The following is a 17,500-nucleotide window of genomic DNA, read 5'->3' on the forward strand; positions in this document are numbered from 1 at the left end:
TATAGTCCAGCTGTGAGTAACACATAAACAAAATAACCTTGAATTTGGTGACATCATGTCGTTTTTACCCTAATAACTTGCGGGATGTATGATTTTCCATCATGCAAGCAAAGTAAACAGTGATTACAATGTGTTTGGTTTCATTTGATTCAATGATTTAGACGTCTATTAAATTTTCAGACAGCCCAAATTTTGCCTTGTTTTAGCCTATGATGTCAGGGCTGTGTTTGGACGCTATTAGGTGTCTTTTAAACGCAAAATTGCTTTTGGCCATCATAAAATGTAGAAAATCAAACTCAGTTTTTAAAAGAAAATTGTGTAGTTGTGATAGGCTGATGTAAAACATTTGAACAAATATTCTGGTCAAGCTCAGGTAAATTAAACAAAATAAATGAAATGGAAGATCAAAAATGTTCACCCTGTTAGGGACAGATAAAAATGAGGTAAGAGACAACAGCAGAGTGTTCAATTGAAAAGCTAAAATCAAGCAATATCCGTCATTTCACCGTCTAGTTTAATAGGCCCGATATAGTCCGGCTATGAGTAACACACTCTAGCCAAGATAACCTTGAATTTGTCTGTTCAATTTTCACTGAATGGTCACATTATTCAGAATCTGCAAGGTAATGCTCAAGAATGCAACACGATGCAGAGCCAGGGGTAAACGTTTGAGCAAGAAGATGGTGATGTGTACATTTTTCTTATTTTCTTTTACATGTTAATATCGTATTTAGCCTCTGAAGGGCAGTATTAAATTAATTAATGACCTTTTAAACAAAATAAGAACAATTTACACCAATTTACATGGCCTGGCTCTGAATGGATGTTTCCTTCTTGAGCATCACTGAATGTTTGCAGTGTTTGTAATAGTTGTGTATGAGTCTTTCAGTTGTCACCAGTGTGAAAAGATGGATCTCAAAATCATACAATCACTGCTAGTAAAGAGTCAAATATGCAGAAGATGCTGGAAGAGCAATGAATGTGCAGGAGCTTGAGGATTTTTCTGAAGACCACTGGGCAGTTTAACTGTTCGGGACAAACAAGGGACTCATGAACAACAATTACAAACAAAAACAAACAAACAAAAAAACAATTGTGGATCATTCAGGTAATGACACACAGTATTAAAAATCAAGCTTGTGTAATTTGTCTTGTATTTTGTGTTTGTATTTTGTCTTGTGGACTAGGCTATACTTAAAGGGATACTTCACCTCTGGGAAGATGAATGTGTATTTAAAATAGGTCATTTAAGTAGAAGAAACGTGAAGAAATTTTTGAATTTGGAGCTTTCTAGACTGAGAAAAGCCAGAAAATGTATTTTTGGCTTATGTGGATGAAAGACAACAACTCCCAGAATGCACTTGCTTAGCTGCCTTAGGAGGCCACGCCTACCGGTAAGAGTGTGCAGTTGTAAACAACAAGGCTAGCCTAAGTAAGTGATGAGTTTGCGAGGGATTTAGAGATCGTCCAAAATGTCCGGGATTCGGCTTTTGCGTTCTACAGTCGCCATTCATCATGTTTACTGTGGCGAGCAGGACGAGGCTGACGGCCGCGGGAGAACAGCGCGAGGCCTGTGGCGTCATTACTGAGACGCGCCGGGTCTCGCATCTCTCACGGAGGAGCGGGAATTTTTCTTAGCAATGGTAAAACGCACATCAACCGATCACTTATTTAGCGTTCATGTAAACACTACATTCAGATTCACCAATCGGAATGAATTCAGTTAGATTGAAAGGTCTGCATGTAAACAATGAATGGCGACCGCAGAAAGCAAAAGCTGAATCCCGGACATTTTGAACGATCTCGCCCTCCGGACAAGTCCGGGAAAAGGAGGATGGTTATTTACTCAGCTTTCTCCTACTATTCAGCTTTCTCCACAGAACAAGAGCCTGCTAGCTTAGCTTCCAAAGAAAGACGGCTGACACTATGTGTACATTCTGAGTGAGATCCCACCCCCTATGGGCGGGTTGAACACATGCGGAACAGCGCCATCTACTGGCTGTAGTCTTTAGCCTCTGGACAGAAAATCCTCCGATGACGCAAAATGACGCTTTTTGCGTCATCGGAGGATTTTTTCCAGACAAAAAATACATAAATCTCTTGTCTCAGGGGGATATGAGAGTGGAAAGCATGGTAATTCGAAAATACTACAGGTTTTCTACTAATACAAAGCTTAATGCTAAATCCTGAAGTAACCCTTTAAACATCTGTAATGTGAAAAAGCTTTTTCAGGGCAGTATTATAAAAAGAAAAACGTTTTTATGATCCTTATTATTAAAAAATAAATAAAAATAACATTTTGGAGGTTCTGCAAGGTGTATGTCAAGTCAAGTCAAGTGTATTTGTATAGCGCTTTTCACAATACAGATTGTATCAAAGCAGCTTTACAGTATTAAATTAAAATAATACAACAACGTTTGTTTCTAATGGAATTCATTGATTGATAAAATTAAAATTAAATATCCCCAAAAATCCCCAATTGAGCAAGCCAAAGGCAACAGTGGCAAGGAACCGAAAAACTCCATCAGGTGACCTAATGGAGAAAAAAACCTTGGGAGAACCCAGGCTCAGTCGGGGGCCAGTTCTCCTCTGGCGTTTATAAACTAGAGACCAGATTTAACTGTAAGATTAAAAATATTATTTGAATGCCTGGCTGAATAGATGCGTCTTTAATCTAGTTTTAAACTGGGAGAGCGAGTCTGAGCAACGAACAGTATCCGGAAGACTATTCCAGAGTTTTGGAGCTAAATGTGAAAATGCTCTCCCTCCTTTGGTGGATCTGGATATCCTAGGTTTGACCAAAAGCCTCGAATTTAGTGACCTTAAAGAGCGCGATGGATTAATGGGCGATAGAAGATCGGTTAAATAGACTGGAGCTAAGCCGTTTAGGGCTTTATAAGTCATTAGCAATACCTTGTAGTTAATACGGGACTTTATAAGTAACCAATGTAGTGATATTAAAATCGGTGTTATATGATCATATTTTCTTGATCTAGTAACAACTCTAGCGGTGGCATTTTGGACTAACTGTAGCTTGTTTATTGAGGATGCAGGACAACCAGCTAATAAAGCATTACAGTAATCTAGTCTCGAGGTCATGAATGCATGAACTAACTTTTCTGCATCAGAAACTGATAGGATATTACGTAGCTTAGCAATGTTTCTAAGGTGGAAGAATGCTGTTCTTGTAACATATGTAATATGATTTTCAAAAGACAGGTTGCAGTCTAATATAACACCCAGGTCTTTTACTGTAGAGGATGAAGTAACAGGACATCCTACTATGTTAAAGTTGTATTGTGAGAGGTTTTGTGGGCGGTTTTTTGAACCGATGATTAGTACCTCTGTCTTGTCTGGATTTAATAAAAGAAAATTGTGCGTCATCCAATCTTTTATATCTTTAACACACTCTGTCAATTTGGATAATTTAGCGTTTTCATCTGGCCGTGATGAAATATAGATTTGAGTGTCATCAGCATAACAATGGAAACTAATTCCATGTTTCCTTATAATATTTCCAAGTGGCAACATATATATTGAGAATAACAGAGGGCCTAACACAGATCCCTGCGGCACTCCATAGTTTACTGAAGTTATGATCGATTTTTCTCCATTTAAATAGACAAAATGGTAGCGGTCTGATAAGTATGATCTGAACCAGCTTAATGCTTGTCCTTGAACACCAGTATAATTTTGTAGTCGATCTAAGAGTATTGTGTGATCTATAGTATCGAACGCAGCACTAAGATCAAGTAAAACTAGTATTGAGATACAGCCTTGGTCAGAAGCTAAAAGTAAATCATTTGTGATTTTAACGAGCGCAGTTTTAGTGCTATGATGCGGTCTAAAACCAGACTGAAACTTTTCATAGATGTCATTTTCTTGCAAGAACGAGCCCAGTTGAGCGGACACAACTTTTTCTAATATTTTAGACATAAATGGAAGATTTGAAATGGGTCTATAATTTGCTAGATTATGTGGGTCTAATTGTGGTTTCTTAATGAGAGGTTTTATAACTGCCAGTTTAAATGCTCTTGGAACATGACCTAAAGATAAAGATGAGTTAATAATGTTGAGGAGAGACTCTTCCACTACAGGTAACACTTCTTTCAGTAGTTTAGTTGGTATAGGATCTAACAAACATGTTGTTGTTTTAGAGGAAGTGATAAGTTTATTTAACTCTATTTGTCCTATAGTTGTAAAGCACTGTAATTGTTCTTGCGGGGTGATAATTGAGGCTGAATAATAAGGTGCGATTGAAGATTTAACGTTTACAATTGTGGTTCTGATGCTTTCTATTTTCTCAGTGAAGAAGTTCATGAAATCATTACTACTAAACTGTAACGGGATATTTTGTTCCGGTGACGCATGTTTATTTTTTAGTCTAGCCACGGTGTTAAATAAAAACCTAGGATTATTTTGGTTGTTTTCTATTAGTTTGCTGAGGTGCTCAGCCCTGGCCGCTTTTAGGGCCTTTTTATAACGTGACATACTGTCTTTCCACACGATTCTAAAGACCTCTAAATTAGTTTGTTTCCATTTGCTCTAAATTATGGGTTTCTCTCTTTAGAACATGCGTAGTATTGTTGTACCATGGTGCTTAAATTTTTTCTCTCTGACCTTTTTTAATTTAACGGGTGCAACAATATCCAATGTTCTGGAGAGAATGGTGCTCATAGTGCTAGTTAGTTCTTCTAGTTCATCTGTTTGTTTGGGTTCAGGCAGCAGTAGAGACAGATCAGATAAGCTATTTGAAAAATAATCTATGATGGATGGGAGGATTGTTCTGCCTGGTCGATAACGCGGCGCAGCATGATATATTACAGAAGTACGTAATATGCAAGTTCCCATGTAATGGTCAGTGACTTCATCACTTTGTGGAATGATATCTATATCGGTTGGATCGGTTCCATGTGATATAATTAAATCGAGTGTATGATTAAGACGATGAGTGGGACCAGTGACGTTTTGCTTGACCCCAAAGGAGTTTAATAAATCTGTAAACGTTGTCCCTAAAGCATCATTTGTATTATCTACGTGTATGTTAAAATCTCCAACAATTAATGCTTTATCGACGTTGACCAATAGATCTGAGAGAAAATCTGCAAACTCTTTTAGGAAATCAGCGTAAGGCCCAGGCGGTCTATATACGGTAGCCAAGGCTAGAGATAATAGGGATTTTTTTCTTACATCTGAGAGCGTAACATTTAGTACAAGTACTTCAAACGAATTAAACTTGTCACCTGTTTTCTGGGTAACATTAAGAATATCTCTATAGATTGTTGCAACACCACCGCCACGACCAATCAGACGGGGCTCATGCTTATAGAAGTATCCAGGAGGAGTAGACTCATTAAGACCGAAATAATCATTTGGTTTAAGCCAGGTTTCAGTAAGGCAAAGTACATCGATGCTATTGTCTGTGACTATTTCATTTACAATAACTGCCTTAGGTGTGAGTGATCTAATGTTTAGAAGACCTAGCTTTAGAAATTGTTTTTGTTTACTAATAGCAACATTTTCTGTTTTAATAACAATTAGATTTTTCCTAGATCCTGCAGTAGATTTATTATTTGATCTCACTAAACGAGGAATAGACACAGTTTCTATGCAATGTTCTACACTAGTATTTATATCAATTTAGTTGGTGCAGCAGAGACTGTAATTTGGACTTTTGGTTACTAGTCAAACGGTATTTAACGACTTGGAAATGTTATCAGACAGAAGATCTGCTCCGAATCTGTTTGGGTGTAAGCCATCAGCGCGGAAGAGCCTAGGACGCTCCCAAAACAGATTCCATTTATTTACAAAGAGCAGTTTCTGCTCATTCCACCTTGACATTAACCATTCATTTAGCGCGAATAATCTACTGAACTTTTCATGCCCTTGTCGGTACGTGGGAAGCGGTCCAGACACAATGATCGTTTTTTCAAGCGATGTGCTGCGTACCGTATCGATCAGGCTCCTGAAGTCTTTCTTCAGAACCTCCATCTGCCGCAGCCTGATATTGTTCACTCCCGCGTGCAACACGACGGCTCCGACACGCTCGTTGGTAAACGAGACACGCTCATATATAAACTTATGACTAAAGTATAAATGTAACAAAAATTATTAGACCCCAAAATGTTGCAATGGTTATCACGTTCTCATGTTGCTATGGTTACTATGTCAAATCATCGCAATTTTCATGACTCACAGGACTATAATTTAGTGGGTTCACTCCCACATTTAAATGCAGTTTATCACTCCTTAAACTTTACAGTGTGAATGTAACCACTGGTCCTCTAGAAGCATGAAAAACAAAACTATTATTTAGATCGTCAATAGCGCTCCCTTTAAGCCATCACTTACTTACCGCGCTCTGCACTCTCACTGAAACTCTTGTCATAAACACTGAAGTTGTCCGCACTGCACAGTGAATCTCTTATTTACATCACGTCTAGACTTTGTTGTTTATGAGGGGATTTGCGAAAGGATAAAGTTTGCGCTGATTCTGAACATTTTGAGTGAATTCTCCGCATGCATGGTGACTCTAAACGCCTCTGATTTGCCACTGCGTTCATGCGCGTAATATACATGTCTGTGATTGGCTACAATGCTCAACGCTGAAACAACACAATGTAAGTTCCCTTTCGAAAGCTACAATCGATGCTGCGCTGCTCAGCGCATTGGGAACGTCTTTAGTCGTGACCAGTTGTGAATATTGTGTGTAACACGTCGATAGAATTGACCCGGAGGTAATATAGCCTCGGTCGATGACGTCATCGGCGCGCACCCGCAACACGAGGCTATAAATAGATGAGCCACAGGTGCATCGTCAGGTCTTTTGTCTTCAGACCATTCTGTGCATGTGTGCGTTGAAAACACTCTCTCTACTCTCATCTGTTCTCAGATCTTTGTTAGGAGTTAGTTTTTGTCAGGCAGTGTGCAGAAATTTCTCATTCTCAAATCTTTTTCTCTCACGTTACAACAAAGAGTTTAAAAAGTAAAAAAAGAAAGAGAAATGAGCCAACAAATCAGTAAGCGTTGTGTTCCTCCATGCTCCCGTCCCATGTCTGAGCTGGATACACACGATTACTGTTTTGTTTGTTTGGGGGAAGAGCACGCGGTTCTGGCTATAGAGAAAGGCGGGTGCGAGCATTGTGACCAGCTCACAGTTAAGATGCTTCGCTCCCGTCTGAACTATTTCCAGTCCGCACCCGCATTACCATCGTGGGGCTCTCGTATGGATCTGCATGATGAGCAAGAGACGGGTCCGTCCCTTTCGCTTGCTGCATCACCAGATCCACGCATCCCTCCTGGTGATCTCGAAGCGCGCTCCGGCGCCTCTTCGGTTCACGAGGGGGATGATATATCTCTTGGGTCTTCGGACCGCGAGCAGCCCGCCTCTGAGCATTCCACTCGTGATAAAAGATCTGTCGAGGAATTACTCGAGGTGGTTACTCGCGCGGTGGCCAGGTTACAGCTTGACTGGCCACGCGAACAAGAGACCCCCAAACAGTCTAAGCTAGGGGATAGGTTTCTGTCCGGTGGCAAGGGGGAGAGAACGCAACATCAGTCTCTCCCCTTTTTCGAGGACCTCCATGACGAACTATCTAAGTCATGGAGTAAACCATATACTTCCCGTGTCTTTGTACCCTCGACGTCGACTTTTTCGACTATCGTGGGTGCGAAGTCGCGGGGGTATACGGAGATGCCACAGGTTGAAGAGACGCTCGCGGGCTATCTCTCGCCTGGCGCGGCATCTTCGTTAAAGAGACCTACCCTCCCTTCGAAGCCATGTAGAATAACATCAGCGCTCGTAGGGAAAGCTTATCAAGCTGCAGGTCAGGCTGGTGCTGCGCTGCACACTATGGCAGTGTTACAGGCGTACCAGGCTGACCTGTTGAAGGATTTGAGTGCAGGCAATACGATCGATGAGGAAGCGTTTTCTGAACTGCGCCGAGCCACAGACCTGTCTCTTCGCGCGACCAAGCAAACGGCTCGCGCCATCGGCCGTTCTATGTCCGCTTTGGTCAGCACGGAGAGGCACCTGTGGCTCAATCTCACTGGCATCAGAGACAAAGATCGTGTTTTTTTATTAGACTCACTTGTGTCACCATCAGGCTTATTCGGCGATTCCGTTAATACGGTCGTCAATAGGTTTAAGGACGTAAAAAAACATGAAGAGGCGTATGTTCAGTTCCTTCCTCGCCGCACTCAAGGGGAGGGGCCGTCGGCCACCCAGCCCCGCCCCGGTCCTTCAAAAGCTAGGGAGGAGAAGAAGCAGAGTGTGGCAAGTCGTGCTCCCCCTCAGAAAGACTGGAGACAGACTCGTCAGACTCAGCAACCTCCCAGACCAGACCTCAGGACTATTATCAATAAAAAGAGAAAGTCCTGATGGTCTGGCGCCCAATCTAGTGGGGGTAGTCCCCCGCGGGATGGGGCGCGTTCAAGATCTCTTCGCCCCTTCCCGCTACCCTCACAAAACCACTCCATCCCCGCCACCTCTCGTGCCTCGGGGGGCAGCGGTTTCCAGCGAAATATTAGATGTTCCGTCGTTTCCGGCCGTCATTCTGGACACGGAACATCTAATATCCCCTCAAAAGGAAGTATTAAAATTAATACCACTCTCGGAAAGTCTGGCAGCGTGGAAACTTCTGCCGGGCGTTTCTGCGTGGGTATTAAGCACAGTACAGTTAGGATACAGAATCCAATTTATTCGTCGTCCTCCGCGTTTCAACGGCGTGATTTTCACTACCGTGAAACCGGAGCAGATGCATGTACTGTTGCAAGAGCTGCAAACTCTTCTGATCAAAGAGGCCATAGAACATGTTCCTCTTCCAGAGAGGGAGTCAGGTTATTACAGCAGATACTTCCTAGTACCCAAAAAGGATGGGGGGTTGCGTCCAATCTTAGATCTTCGAGGCTTAAACCGCACAGTCAAAGCACTCAAGTTCAAGATGTTAACCGTCAAGACGGTCGTGTCGCAAATACAACATCACGATTGGTTCGTCACGATCGATCTGAAGGACGCATATTTTCACATAGAAATATTGCCACAACACAGGAAATTCCTGAGGTTCGCTTTCGGGGGCGAAGCGTACCAATTTCGGGTTCTTCCGTTCGGTCTAGCACTGTCACCCCGCACATACACAAAGTGCATGGATGCAGCACTGGCTCCAATGCGACTCCGGGGCATTCGCATTTTGAATTACATAGACGATTGGTTAATTCTAGCACAATCTCGAGAGATGGCGCTCCAACACAGAGATATCGTGTTAGCTCATCTAGTTTCTCTAGGGCTGAAGCTCAACACCAAGAAAAGTGTTCTTTCTCCTGCTCAGAGAACGAATTATCTCGGGATCGTATGGGATTCGGTTACGATGCGGGCACAAATGTCTCCTGCTCGAGTCGAGACCATACGGCAGACCATGACCAAAGTCAAGCTAGGCCAAGTTCGTACTGTTCGTCAGTATCAAAGAATGTTGGGTCTCATGGCATCAGCCTCCACGGTGATTCCTCTGGGGCTGTTGCACATGAGACCGTTTCAGTTGTGGCTAAAAGCCAGAGGGTTTCATCCAAGAGCCAATCCTCAAAGGCAAATAAAAGTGACGCGCCGCGGGCTTCGTACACTATCTCTGTGGCTCAGACCCCGGTTCCTAACCTTGGGTCCCACTCTAGGGGCGCCGTGTCGTCGCAGACTGCTAACGACGGACGCCTCCCTGATGGGCTGGGGAGCGGTCTTAGGTGGCCGTCCAGCTCAAGGGGAATGGGAGGGCCATCAGCTCGATTGGCACATCAATTGCCTCGAGCTGATGGCCGTATTTCTGGCTCTGAAATATTTTCTCCATCAATTGAGGGGTTGTCATGTCCTAGTGCGGGTGGACAACACAGCTGCAGTCTCTTATATAAATCACCAGGGAGGTCTGCGCTCACGCAATCTGAACAGAATAGCGAGGCAGATTTTTCTCTGGGCCCAGGACAAGTTCCTGTCACTCAGGGCAGTATACATTCCAGGGCATATGAATGTGGGAGCAGATTTACTGTCCAGACAGACACTACCGACGGGGGAATGGAAACTCCACCCGGAAGTAGTGAAACAGATTTGGACCAAATTTTACAAAGCGGAGGTGGACCTCTTCGCCTCACAACAGACAGCGCAATGTCCCCTTTACTTCTCTCTGAGTCACCCAGCTCCTCTGGGTCTGGATGCGATGGCGCACACATGGCCCAAAATGCGCCTGTATGCGTTTCCTCCAGTTTCTCTGCTCCCGGGAGTTCTAGCCAGGGTTCGCCAACAAGGGTCTTGCCTCTTACTGATAGCGCCGCGTTGGCCGAACAGAGTATGGTTCTCGGAGATAATATCTCTCCTCGACGGCTCGCCGTGGGCGATTCCGGAGAGGAGGGACCTTCTGTCTCAGGCGGAGGGCACGATATTCCATCCCAGGCCCGACCTGTGGAATCTTCACGTTTGGCCCCTGATGGGAACCAACTGAGGGACACTGGGCTTTCGCCTGCCGTTATTGAGACCATTCTAAGTGCTAGGGCTTCCTCCACTAGACAAAGTTATGCCAAGAAATGGGGTGTTTTTGAAAGATGGTGTGTTGTACACAATGTGGATCCAGTCAACTGCCAGGTTGCTTCAGTGCTGGACTTCATGCAAGAGAAATTGTCAACGGGCACATGCCCTGCTACTCTTAAGGTTTATGTGGCCGCTCTTTCGGCTTGCCACGCCTTGGTAGACGGGGCTCCGCTCGGGAGACACCCTCTGCTCTCTCGCTTCCTTCGTGGGGCCAGGCGACTGAGGCCTCCAGTAAAAACCAAGATCCCTTCATGGGACTTAGCTACAGTTCTCGAGGGTCTGGTTGACACCCCCTTTGAACCTATAGAATCAGCGTCTGATAAACTTCTGACTCTAAAAATGTTTTTTCTAATGGCAATAACTTCCTTGAAGAGAATTGGGGATATGCAGGCTCTGTCTATCTCTCCATCCTGCTTAGACTTTGCCCCAGGAATGGTGAAAGTGATTTTGCATCCTCATCCTGATTACCTGCCTAAGGTTCCATTTTCGGCTGTACATCCGGTCATTTTAGAAGCCTTCTGCCCTCCACCGTTCACAACGCCGGAGCAGGAGAAATCTCACAGACTGTGTCCAGTTCGTGCTCTTCAGGCTTACGTCCACCGCACTAGCCAGTGGCGTAAGTCAGAGCAACTCTTCGTCTGTTATGGTGGTAGTAACAAAGGATCAGCTGCCACCAAGCAGACCATGTCTCATTGGGTTAGGGATGCTATTGCTCTTGCTTATGAGGCGCGCGGTCAAGCTTCGCCTAAAGGTCTTAGGGCTCACTCCACCAGGGGGGTCGCATCTTCTAGTGCTTTGGCAAGAGGTGCCCCCCTACAACAGGTTTGTGATGCGGCAGGTTGGTCCTCTCCGCACACATTCATAAGATTTTATAGTTTGGATGTTCATGCCACTCCGGGCTCTCATGTCCTTGAGTCGACATCACAAGCTAATGTCTAGGCCTTCTTGCGTTCTTGTGAAACACACATGCACAACCGTGGGGGTCCAGACATGTTCAAGCACGGCGGCGTGGGTATTCTCGTTCCCAATGCGCTGAGCAGCGCAGCATCGATTGTAGCTTTCGAAAGGGAACGTCTCCGGTTACTTGACTGTAACCTTGTTCCCTGAGAAAGCGGAACGAGATGCTGCGCTACTTTGCCGTGCTGAAGATGTCCCAGGACTGCTCTTCAGACAAAATATCCTGACGATGCACCTGTGGCTCATCTATTTATAGCCTCGTGTTGCGGGTGCGCGCCGATGACGTCATCGACCGAGGCTATATTACCTCCGGGTCAATTCTATCGACGTGTTACACACAATATTCACAACTGGTCACGACTAAAGACGTTCCCAATGCGCTGAGCAGCGCAGCATCTCGTTCCGCTTTCTCAGGGAACAAGGTTACAGTCAAGTAACCGGAGACGTAACGTTCGCTTTGTTTCGTTTTTGAAATATAAAATAGTGTGTCCTCCAGTGCCAGGACTCGACTGTTCTCGGCAAATTTTCCGAGTCTAAAATGTCCGAGTCTGTGTCAAGCCCGAGTACAAATTCACCCGAGTGCGTGACAAGTCCGAGTTCATTCAAAATTGGACTCGAGTCCGAGTTTGAGTACCCCATCTCTAATAATAACAGGATGGACAAACTGATAACAAGGTAGAAGTGATATAAAGAATGGATGTAACACTAACATGGACACTAAAAGGTCTGCCCTGTTAGTGTCCGCCTGTTAGTGTCCGCCCTGACTCTAACAGGGTGAACACTAACAGGGTGGACACTAACAGGTTGACACTAACACGTGGACACTAACAGGGTGGACACTCACAGGTGGACTATGTTTTTCAATGTTTCATTTGTTTACAATGCATAAGAATTCTTTAAAACTGTACTTTAAAAAAAGATGATTTTCCTACTAACTTTTTTTCATATTTCCCTTAACAGGGTGGACGTACTAAGGTTGACCACATCAAATTTAAAAGATAAAATTGGTAAGAAAATAGACAGTTAAAATAATCGAGCATCTTGATTGTTATCATTCAACATTTAAAGGCAGTAAGATCATGATGTTTACTGGGGACACAAAAGGCACAGAATCCCAGGAACGACCCATTTGTAATACTCAGTCAAACCAAAAATTATGCAGACACTATTTATAATTTTTGATATTTTTTTACTAGTGTGTGCAGGACACTATAGTTCATTTATGTAAGTGAGGAGAGCAAAATAAAGCAAACTGTGACATATTATACCCAAATATTCTTCATTCAGTGACTACCAGTAAAATGTATAAAGATTTTGGACCAATAATGATTGGGACACTTTGAGCTGATCATGTTTTGCTGAAGTGTGTTTTCTTTAATTGCTAATGCTCTTTTTACACACAGACTGAACACAATGAAGCATTGCTTGGTGATTGGTTGAGCTAAACTGGTATTATCTAATTGTGTAGTTAAATTTAACAGCTGACAGATATTCAACATAATTCATGTGTGAGACAGTCTAACAGAAGGACGGACAAAACCAGTCAAATATCAAGTTCATAACTCTGAGTTCTGCTCATATTTTATTACCATTTTCTAAACTATAGCGAATAAACTCATAATGTGAGAAATGTTGAAGGAGTCTGAATACATTTTGGTTTGACTGTGGCTCCTAAATGTATTTGAACACTTAAAGGTATAACTTCTCCTTCTCATGTCCACATTAAAAATGACTTAATAAAATATTTACATTTCTGCGTTTGTCAGACTTACTTCCGTTCAACATGTTTTTTCAGTTCATGCATTCTCATGGATAACGGATGAAATATTAGACTCTCAGTTTATACAGACATTTCCTGTCTCTGCACTTTCTCTATTAATAAAAACAATAACTATAAACGTGATCGCTGACATATGATAACTAGTGAAGAGTCTTTAATTCTTGAGTTGAACTGTAGCATCAGTTTCACTTTCGTCTGTTCCCTTCCGTGATTCAGATCTGATCTCTGATGTGGTTTGGTTGTTAATAATTTCCTTCTGTGTTTTTGCTCAATCTCTTTGATCTCCAATATCATGATATTTTGAACTGCAATATGTTGAATCGAGATTAAATGCATTTGCTTGTGTTCAGGATTCGGGATGTGATGCATTTCACACAGACGTTTCGCTTTGGAATAACAGGCACTAATCAAGAGGATTCTGATGTTACAAAAATACTGGAAAATTGAAACCAAACCATTCATTCAATAAGTCATGACACATTTGCCTGTGATATATTACAGTAAATATGAATGTATTTATTAATTACTTGGATAAAGATCATATCTCAGGAACATTTCATGCACATCCATATTTCGTCCATATCGAGAGGATCATAACAATTTTGAAGAATTCATAAACTTGTTTGTGAATCGGAACATGCAATTATTTTTTTCAAATCTCTGTACAGGAAGAGCTCAGCTTTACAGGTGTGTGTGTGTATGAGAGAGAGAGAGAGAGAGAGAGAGAGAGTGTGTGTGTGTATGAGAGAGTATGTGTGTGTGTGTGTGTGTGTGTGAGAGAGTGTGTGTGTGTGTGTGTGTGTGTGTGTGTGTGAGTGAGAGAGAGAGAGTGTGTGAATGAGTATGTATGTGTATGTGAGAGAGAGTGTGTGAGTTTAAGAATGTGTGTGAGAGAGTGTGGCTGTGAGTGTGTGTGTGTGTGTGTGTGTGTGTGTGTGTGTGTGTGTGTGTGTGTGTGTGACTATGAGTGTGTGTGTGTGACTATGAGTGTGTGTGTGTTCCAGTACTGCATTCATGAAAAGATGAAAAAGTGTTTCTTAACTGCACAGCTGTGAATATAAGCCTACTATAAATATGGACAAAACATTAATACGCAACATCAAGACAGAAGAACAGAAGGATAAAGCGATGATAAACTGAACGTCTGTGTTTGGGATTCTCAAGCCGGATTGGTGTAGTTGACTGGGAAAAGTCCGATTCTCCCGCGCAAAAGACCTTTCCACCAGGAACGATCGGACTGATCTAAAACCTCTATTATATCTCCAGCGTAGAAGTTGAGCTCGTCTGCGTCCTCAGCAGTGAAGTCATACAGAGCCCGAACGTGAAGAGCAGGCGCCTACACACACACACACACACACACACACACACACACACACACACACACACACACACAGAGAGAGGAGAGAGGGTTACGTGTGTGTGTATGTGATGGGTAGGTTTAGGGGTTGGATTAGTGTGTGTGTGTGTGTGTGTGTGTGTGTGTGTGTGTGTGTGTGTGTGTGTGTGTGTGTGTGTGTGTGTGTGTGTGAGTGTGTGTGTGTGATGGGTAGGTTTAGGGGTAGGATTAGTGTGTGTGTGTGTGTGTGTGTGTGTGTGTGTGTGTGTGTTGTACCTGTGCTGGTGGTGAGGGCTCGGGTGGGCGAGGCATCACTGGTGCTGGTGTTCTGTAGTTTTGTCTCTCCTGTAAGAATAAGCAGAGTTCAGGCTGAAGCTCATCAGAAGAATGATGTCACATGATTGACAGCGGCTGTACCTGAGAGATGGGCGGAGCTTCAGTAGACTTCTTGTGTGGGTAATCAGATGGACTCTGAGAGAGAGAGAGAGTGAGTGAGAGAGAGAGAAAGAGAGAGTGAGTGAGTGAGTGAGAGAGAGAGAGAGAGAGAGAGAGAGAGAGAGAGAGAGAACATGAAGAAACAAAATAACCTTTCATTATGATTTGCCTTTTCTAACTTTAGTTAGTGTGTAATGTTGCTGTTTGACCATAAACAACATCTGCAAAGTTACAACACTCAAAGTTCAGAGCAAAGGGAGATATTTGCTTTTACAGAAATCTCTATTTAAGGACTACAACAAACAGCTGGTAGAGACTACACCACATTCCTCCTGGGTTAGTGACATCACCAACCCTCAAATTTACATAAACCCCGCCCCCGGGAACGTGATTTATAGATTATCAAGACAGAATCATTGACTGTAAAAAATATGGACAAAGCGTCTGTGACGTCACCCATAGACTTTCTGAAGAACGGTTTTGAGGCCGTTTATGGGGGGTATGGGCGGCGCCATCTTGGGAAATCCTAACCCCGCCCACCTTCTGACCAATCCATATATGGGTAAAGGACGCGAGTCCGGTTATTCTGCAAATGGAACTGCGCGCGTCACTCCGCTCGCTCTGCTACATTACTCCGGTTATCTCTGTATGTATATTTTAGGCAACAATAAAACGAAATATGTTATAAAACACCAAACTGCCTCTTTTCATTTTCATTTTAAGAAATCTTAAACATTATAGCCACACAAATGTGGTTCAGGCAACACGTATTGATTATATTCACTGCATATAACGTTAGCCTATTTATAACAAAACAAAATATAAAACACAACCCTGCCTCTTTTCGTTTAAATATAATATAAAAATATTTAACATTTTAATATGGTCCAGGCAATATGTGCATTTGTACTAAACAACAGATGTTGCAGTAAACAACATTACAGATCATCTTCGTTGTATTAAAATTTAAAATGACAAAACTCAACCCAGTCTCTTTTTGTTCAATTTCACTTTTATCAATATTAGCCATTATAAAAGTATAAGTAAAAGGTACAAGAAGCTATACAAATAAAGCAAACAATTCAGTCAAACATCAGCGCTCTAGTCTAACCATACAACGGTAAAGTTAAATAGCTTATAAAGTTATGAAACTTCCCCTCAGCCAAAACGATTGGCCAGGGAACAAATTATAGATTCACGAGCCCAAAAATCGCCCGTTAGATATACACAAGACGAATTATATCTCATGTTTAACCACTACAGAGACGCCAGAGTCAGCGGCAAACCTCAGACCGACTAGCCGAGGAAAGGCTGTTCCAGGCGGGGTACATGAGCGCCGAGCGCCCGGTCATCACTGGATCTCACAACTGGATACAATTTTCATAAATCTTTATAAATAAACCACAGATTTGAGATTTAAACAACTACATTCTCGCCTGAAAAACTCTTAAAACTACATTTCATGATACAGAAACAGTAGTATTATATTTCAACTGTAAATTAAAAAATGGCGCTTCTTATGTTGTCATTCTCCTTGGCGCTGCCTATGCTCGTTATCAGCTGTCAATCAAGCTGTCAATCAAAGTTAACCACGCCCTTATTTGTCATACATTTTATATCTAAATACGATCTAAACTAACGAGTTAGAAAAAAATTCACCCCCCTCACAGTTGTCAGGCACACGGAAGCAGTGCTTAATTTGTAAAGTGGGAGGTCCCGGAGCGCAGAGGGGGGTGGATCCGGCGACTCAAAAAAAAAACACTGCCTACATATAGCTTCTCTGCAGGGGCGGCGCCAGAGAATTTTTAACGCATGTGCTGAGGGGGTGCTAGATCATTGACGCCACTAAATATTTAATATTCAGTTATGTTAATGATCACAATTAAAGTTTTAATTTTATTAAATTGAACAAGCGCAACATTCAGCATTCAATCAAATATTCTAAAATATGTAGGCTATGATTAATAATAATGTTATTTCAATATCTCGTTATTTCGACATAATATGTGAGCGTGCAACAAGCAAGATGTGCATTTGTAAATCCGGTGACGCGTGTATTGATTTTTATTAATAAACAAGTGTTTTCTCTGACAGTGTCGACTCGGCTGCAAGTTCATCAACTCGTCAAGATGAAGTTGACGATCGCTATCTCCGTGTGAACGCGCCTATAGTGAGAAATGCACATAAATAGGCCTAATGGATTACATAATCAGAGAGTTTCTTTTTTCGTTTAGAATTATTTCGTTTAAAGACATTTCAAGCTTTGTGTATTTGATGTAGGCTATTTCTCAAGTCTGTGTGAGGCATACTTTGAGTTTTTCGTTAAGTTAGGATGAGATGTTCTCCAGTTCACGTGCAATGCAAGTGACCGCGCGAGCGCCTCCATGATTGTCTGTTATATTTTTCTTCTTATTCATTAAATCCAGGC

General features: G+C 42.5%; 1 protein-coding gene across 1 annotated transcript in view; it reads right to left on the bottom strand.

Moving 5' to 3' along the window:
- Positions 1-13,784: 13,784 nt before the first annotated feature.
- grap2b (GRB2 related adaptor protein 2b) overlaps positions 13,785-17,500 on the bottom strand; it is a 13,594-nt gene continuing 9,878 nt past the window's right edge. The window contains exons 6-8 of the mRNA XM_081380600.1: positions 15,055-15,108; positions 14,914-14,982; positions 13,785-14,637 (exon numbers count right to left, since the gene is read on the bottom strand). Coding sequence (XP_081236726.1) covers positions 14,461-14,637; positions 14,914-14,982; positions 15,055-15,108 — 300 coding nt within the window. The 3' untranslated portion in view covers positions 13,785-14,460. The remainder of the gene's footprint in view (positions 14,638-14,913; positions 14,983-15,054; positions 15,109-17,500) is intronic.

This window comes from Scardinius erythrophthalmus (assembly GCF_964197995.2).
Source record: "Scardinius erythrophthalmus genome assembly, chromosome: 12".
Lineage (NCBI taxonomy): Eukaryota > Metazoa > Chordata > Actinopteri > Cypriniformes > Leuciscidae > Scardinius > Scardinius erythrophthalmus.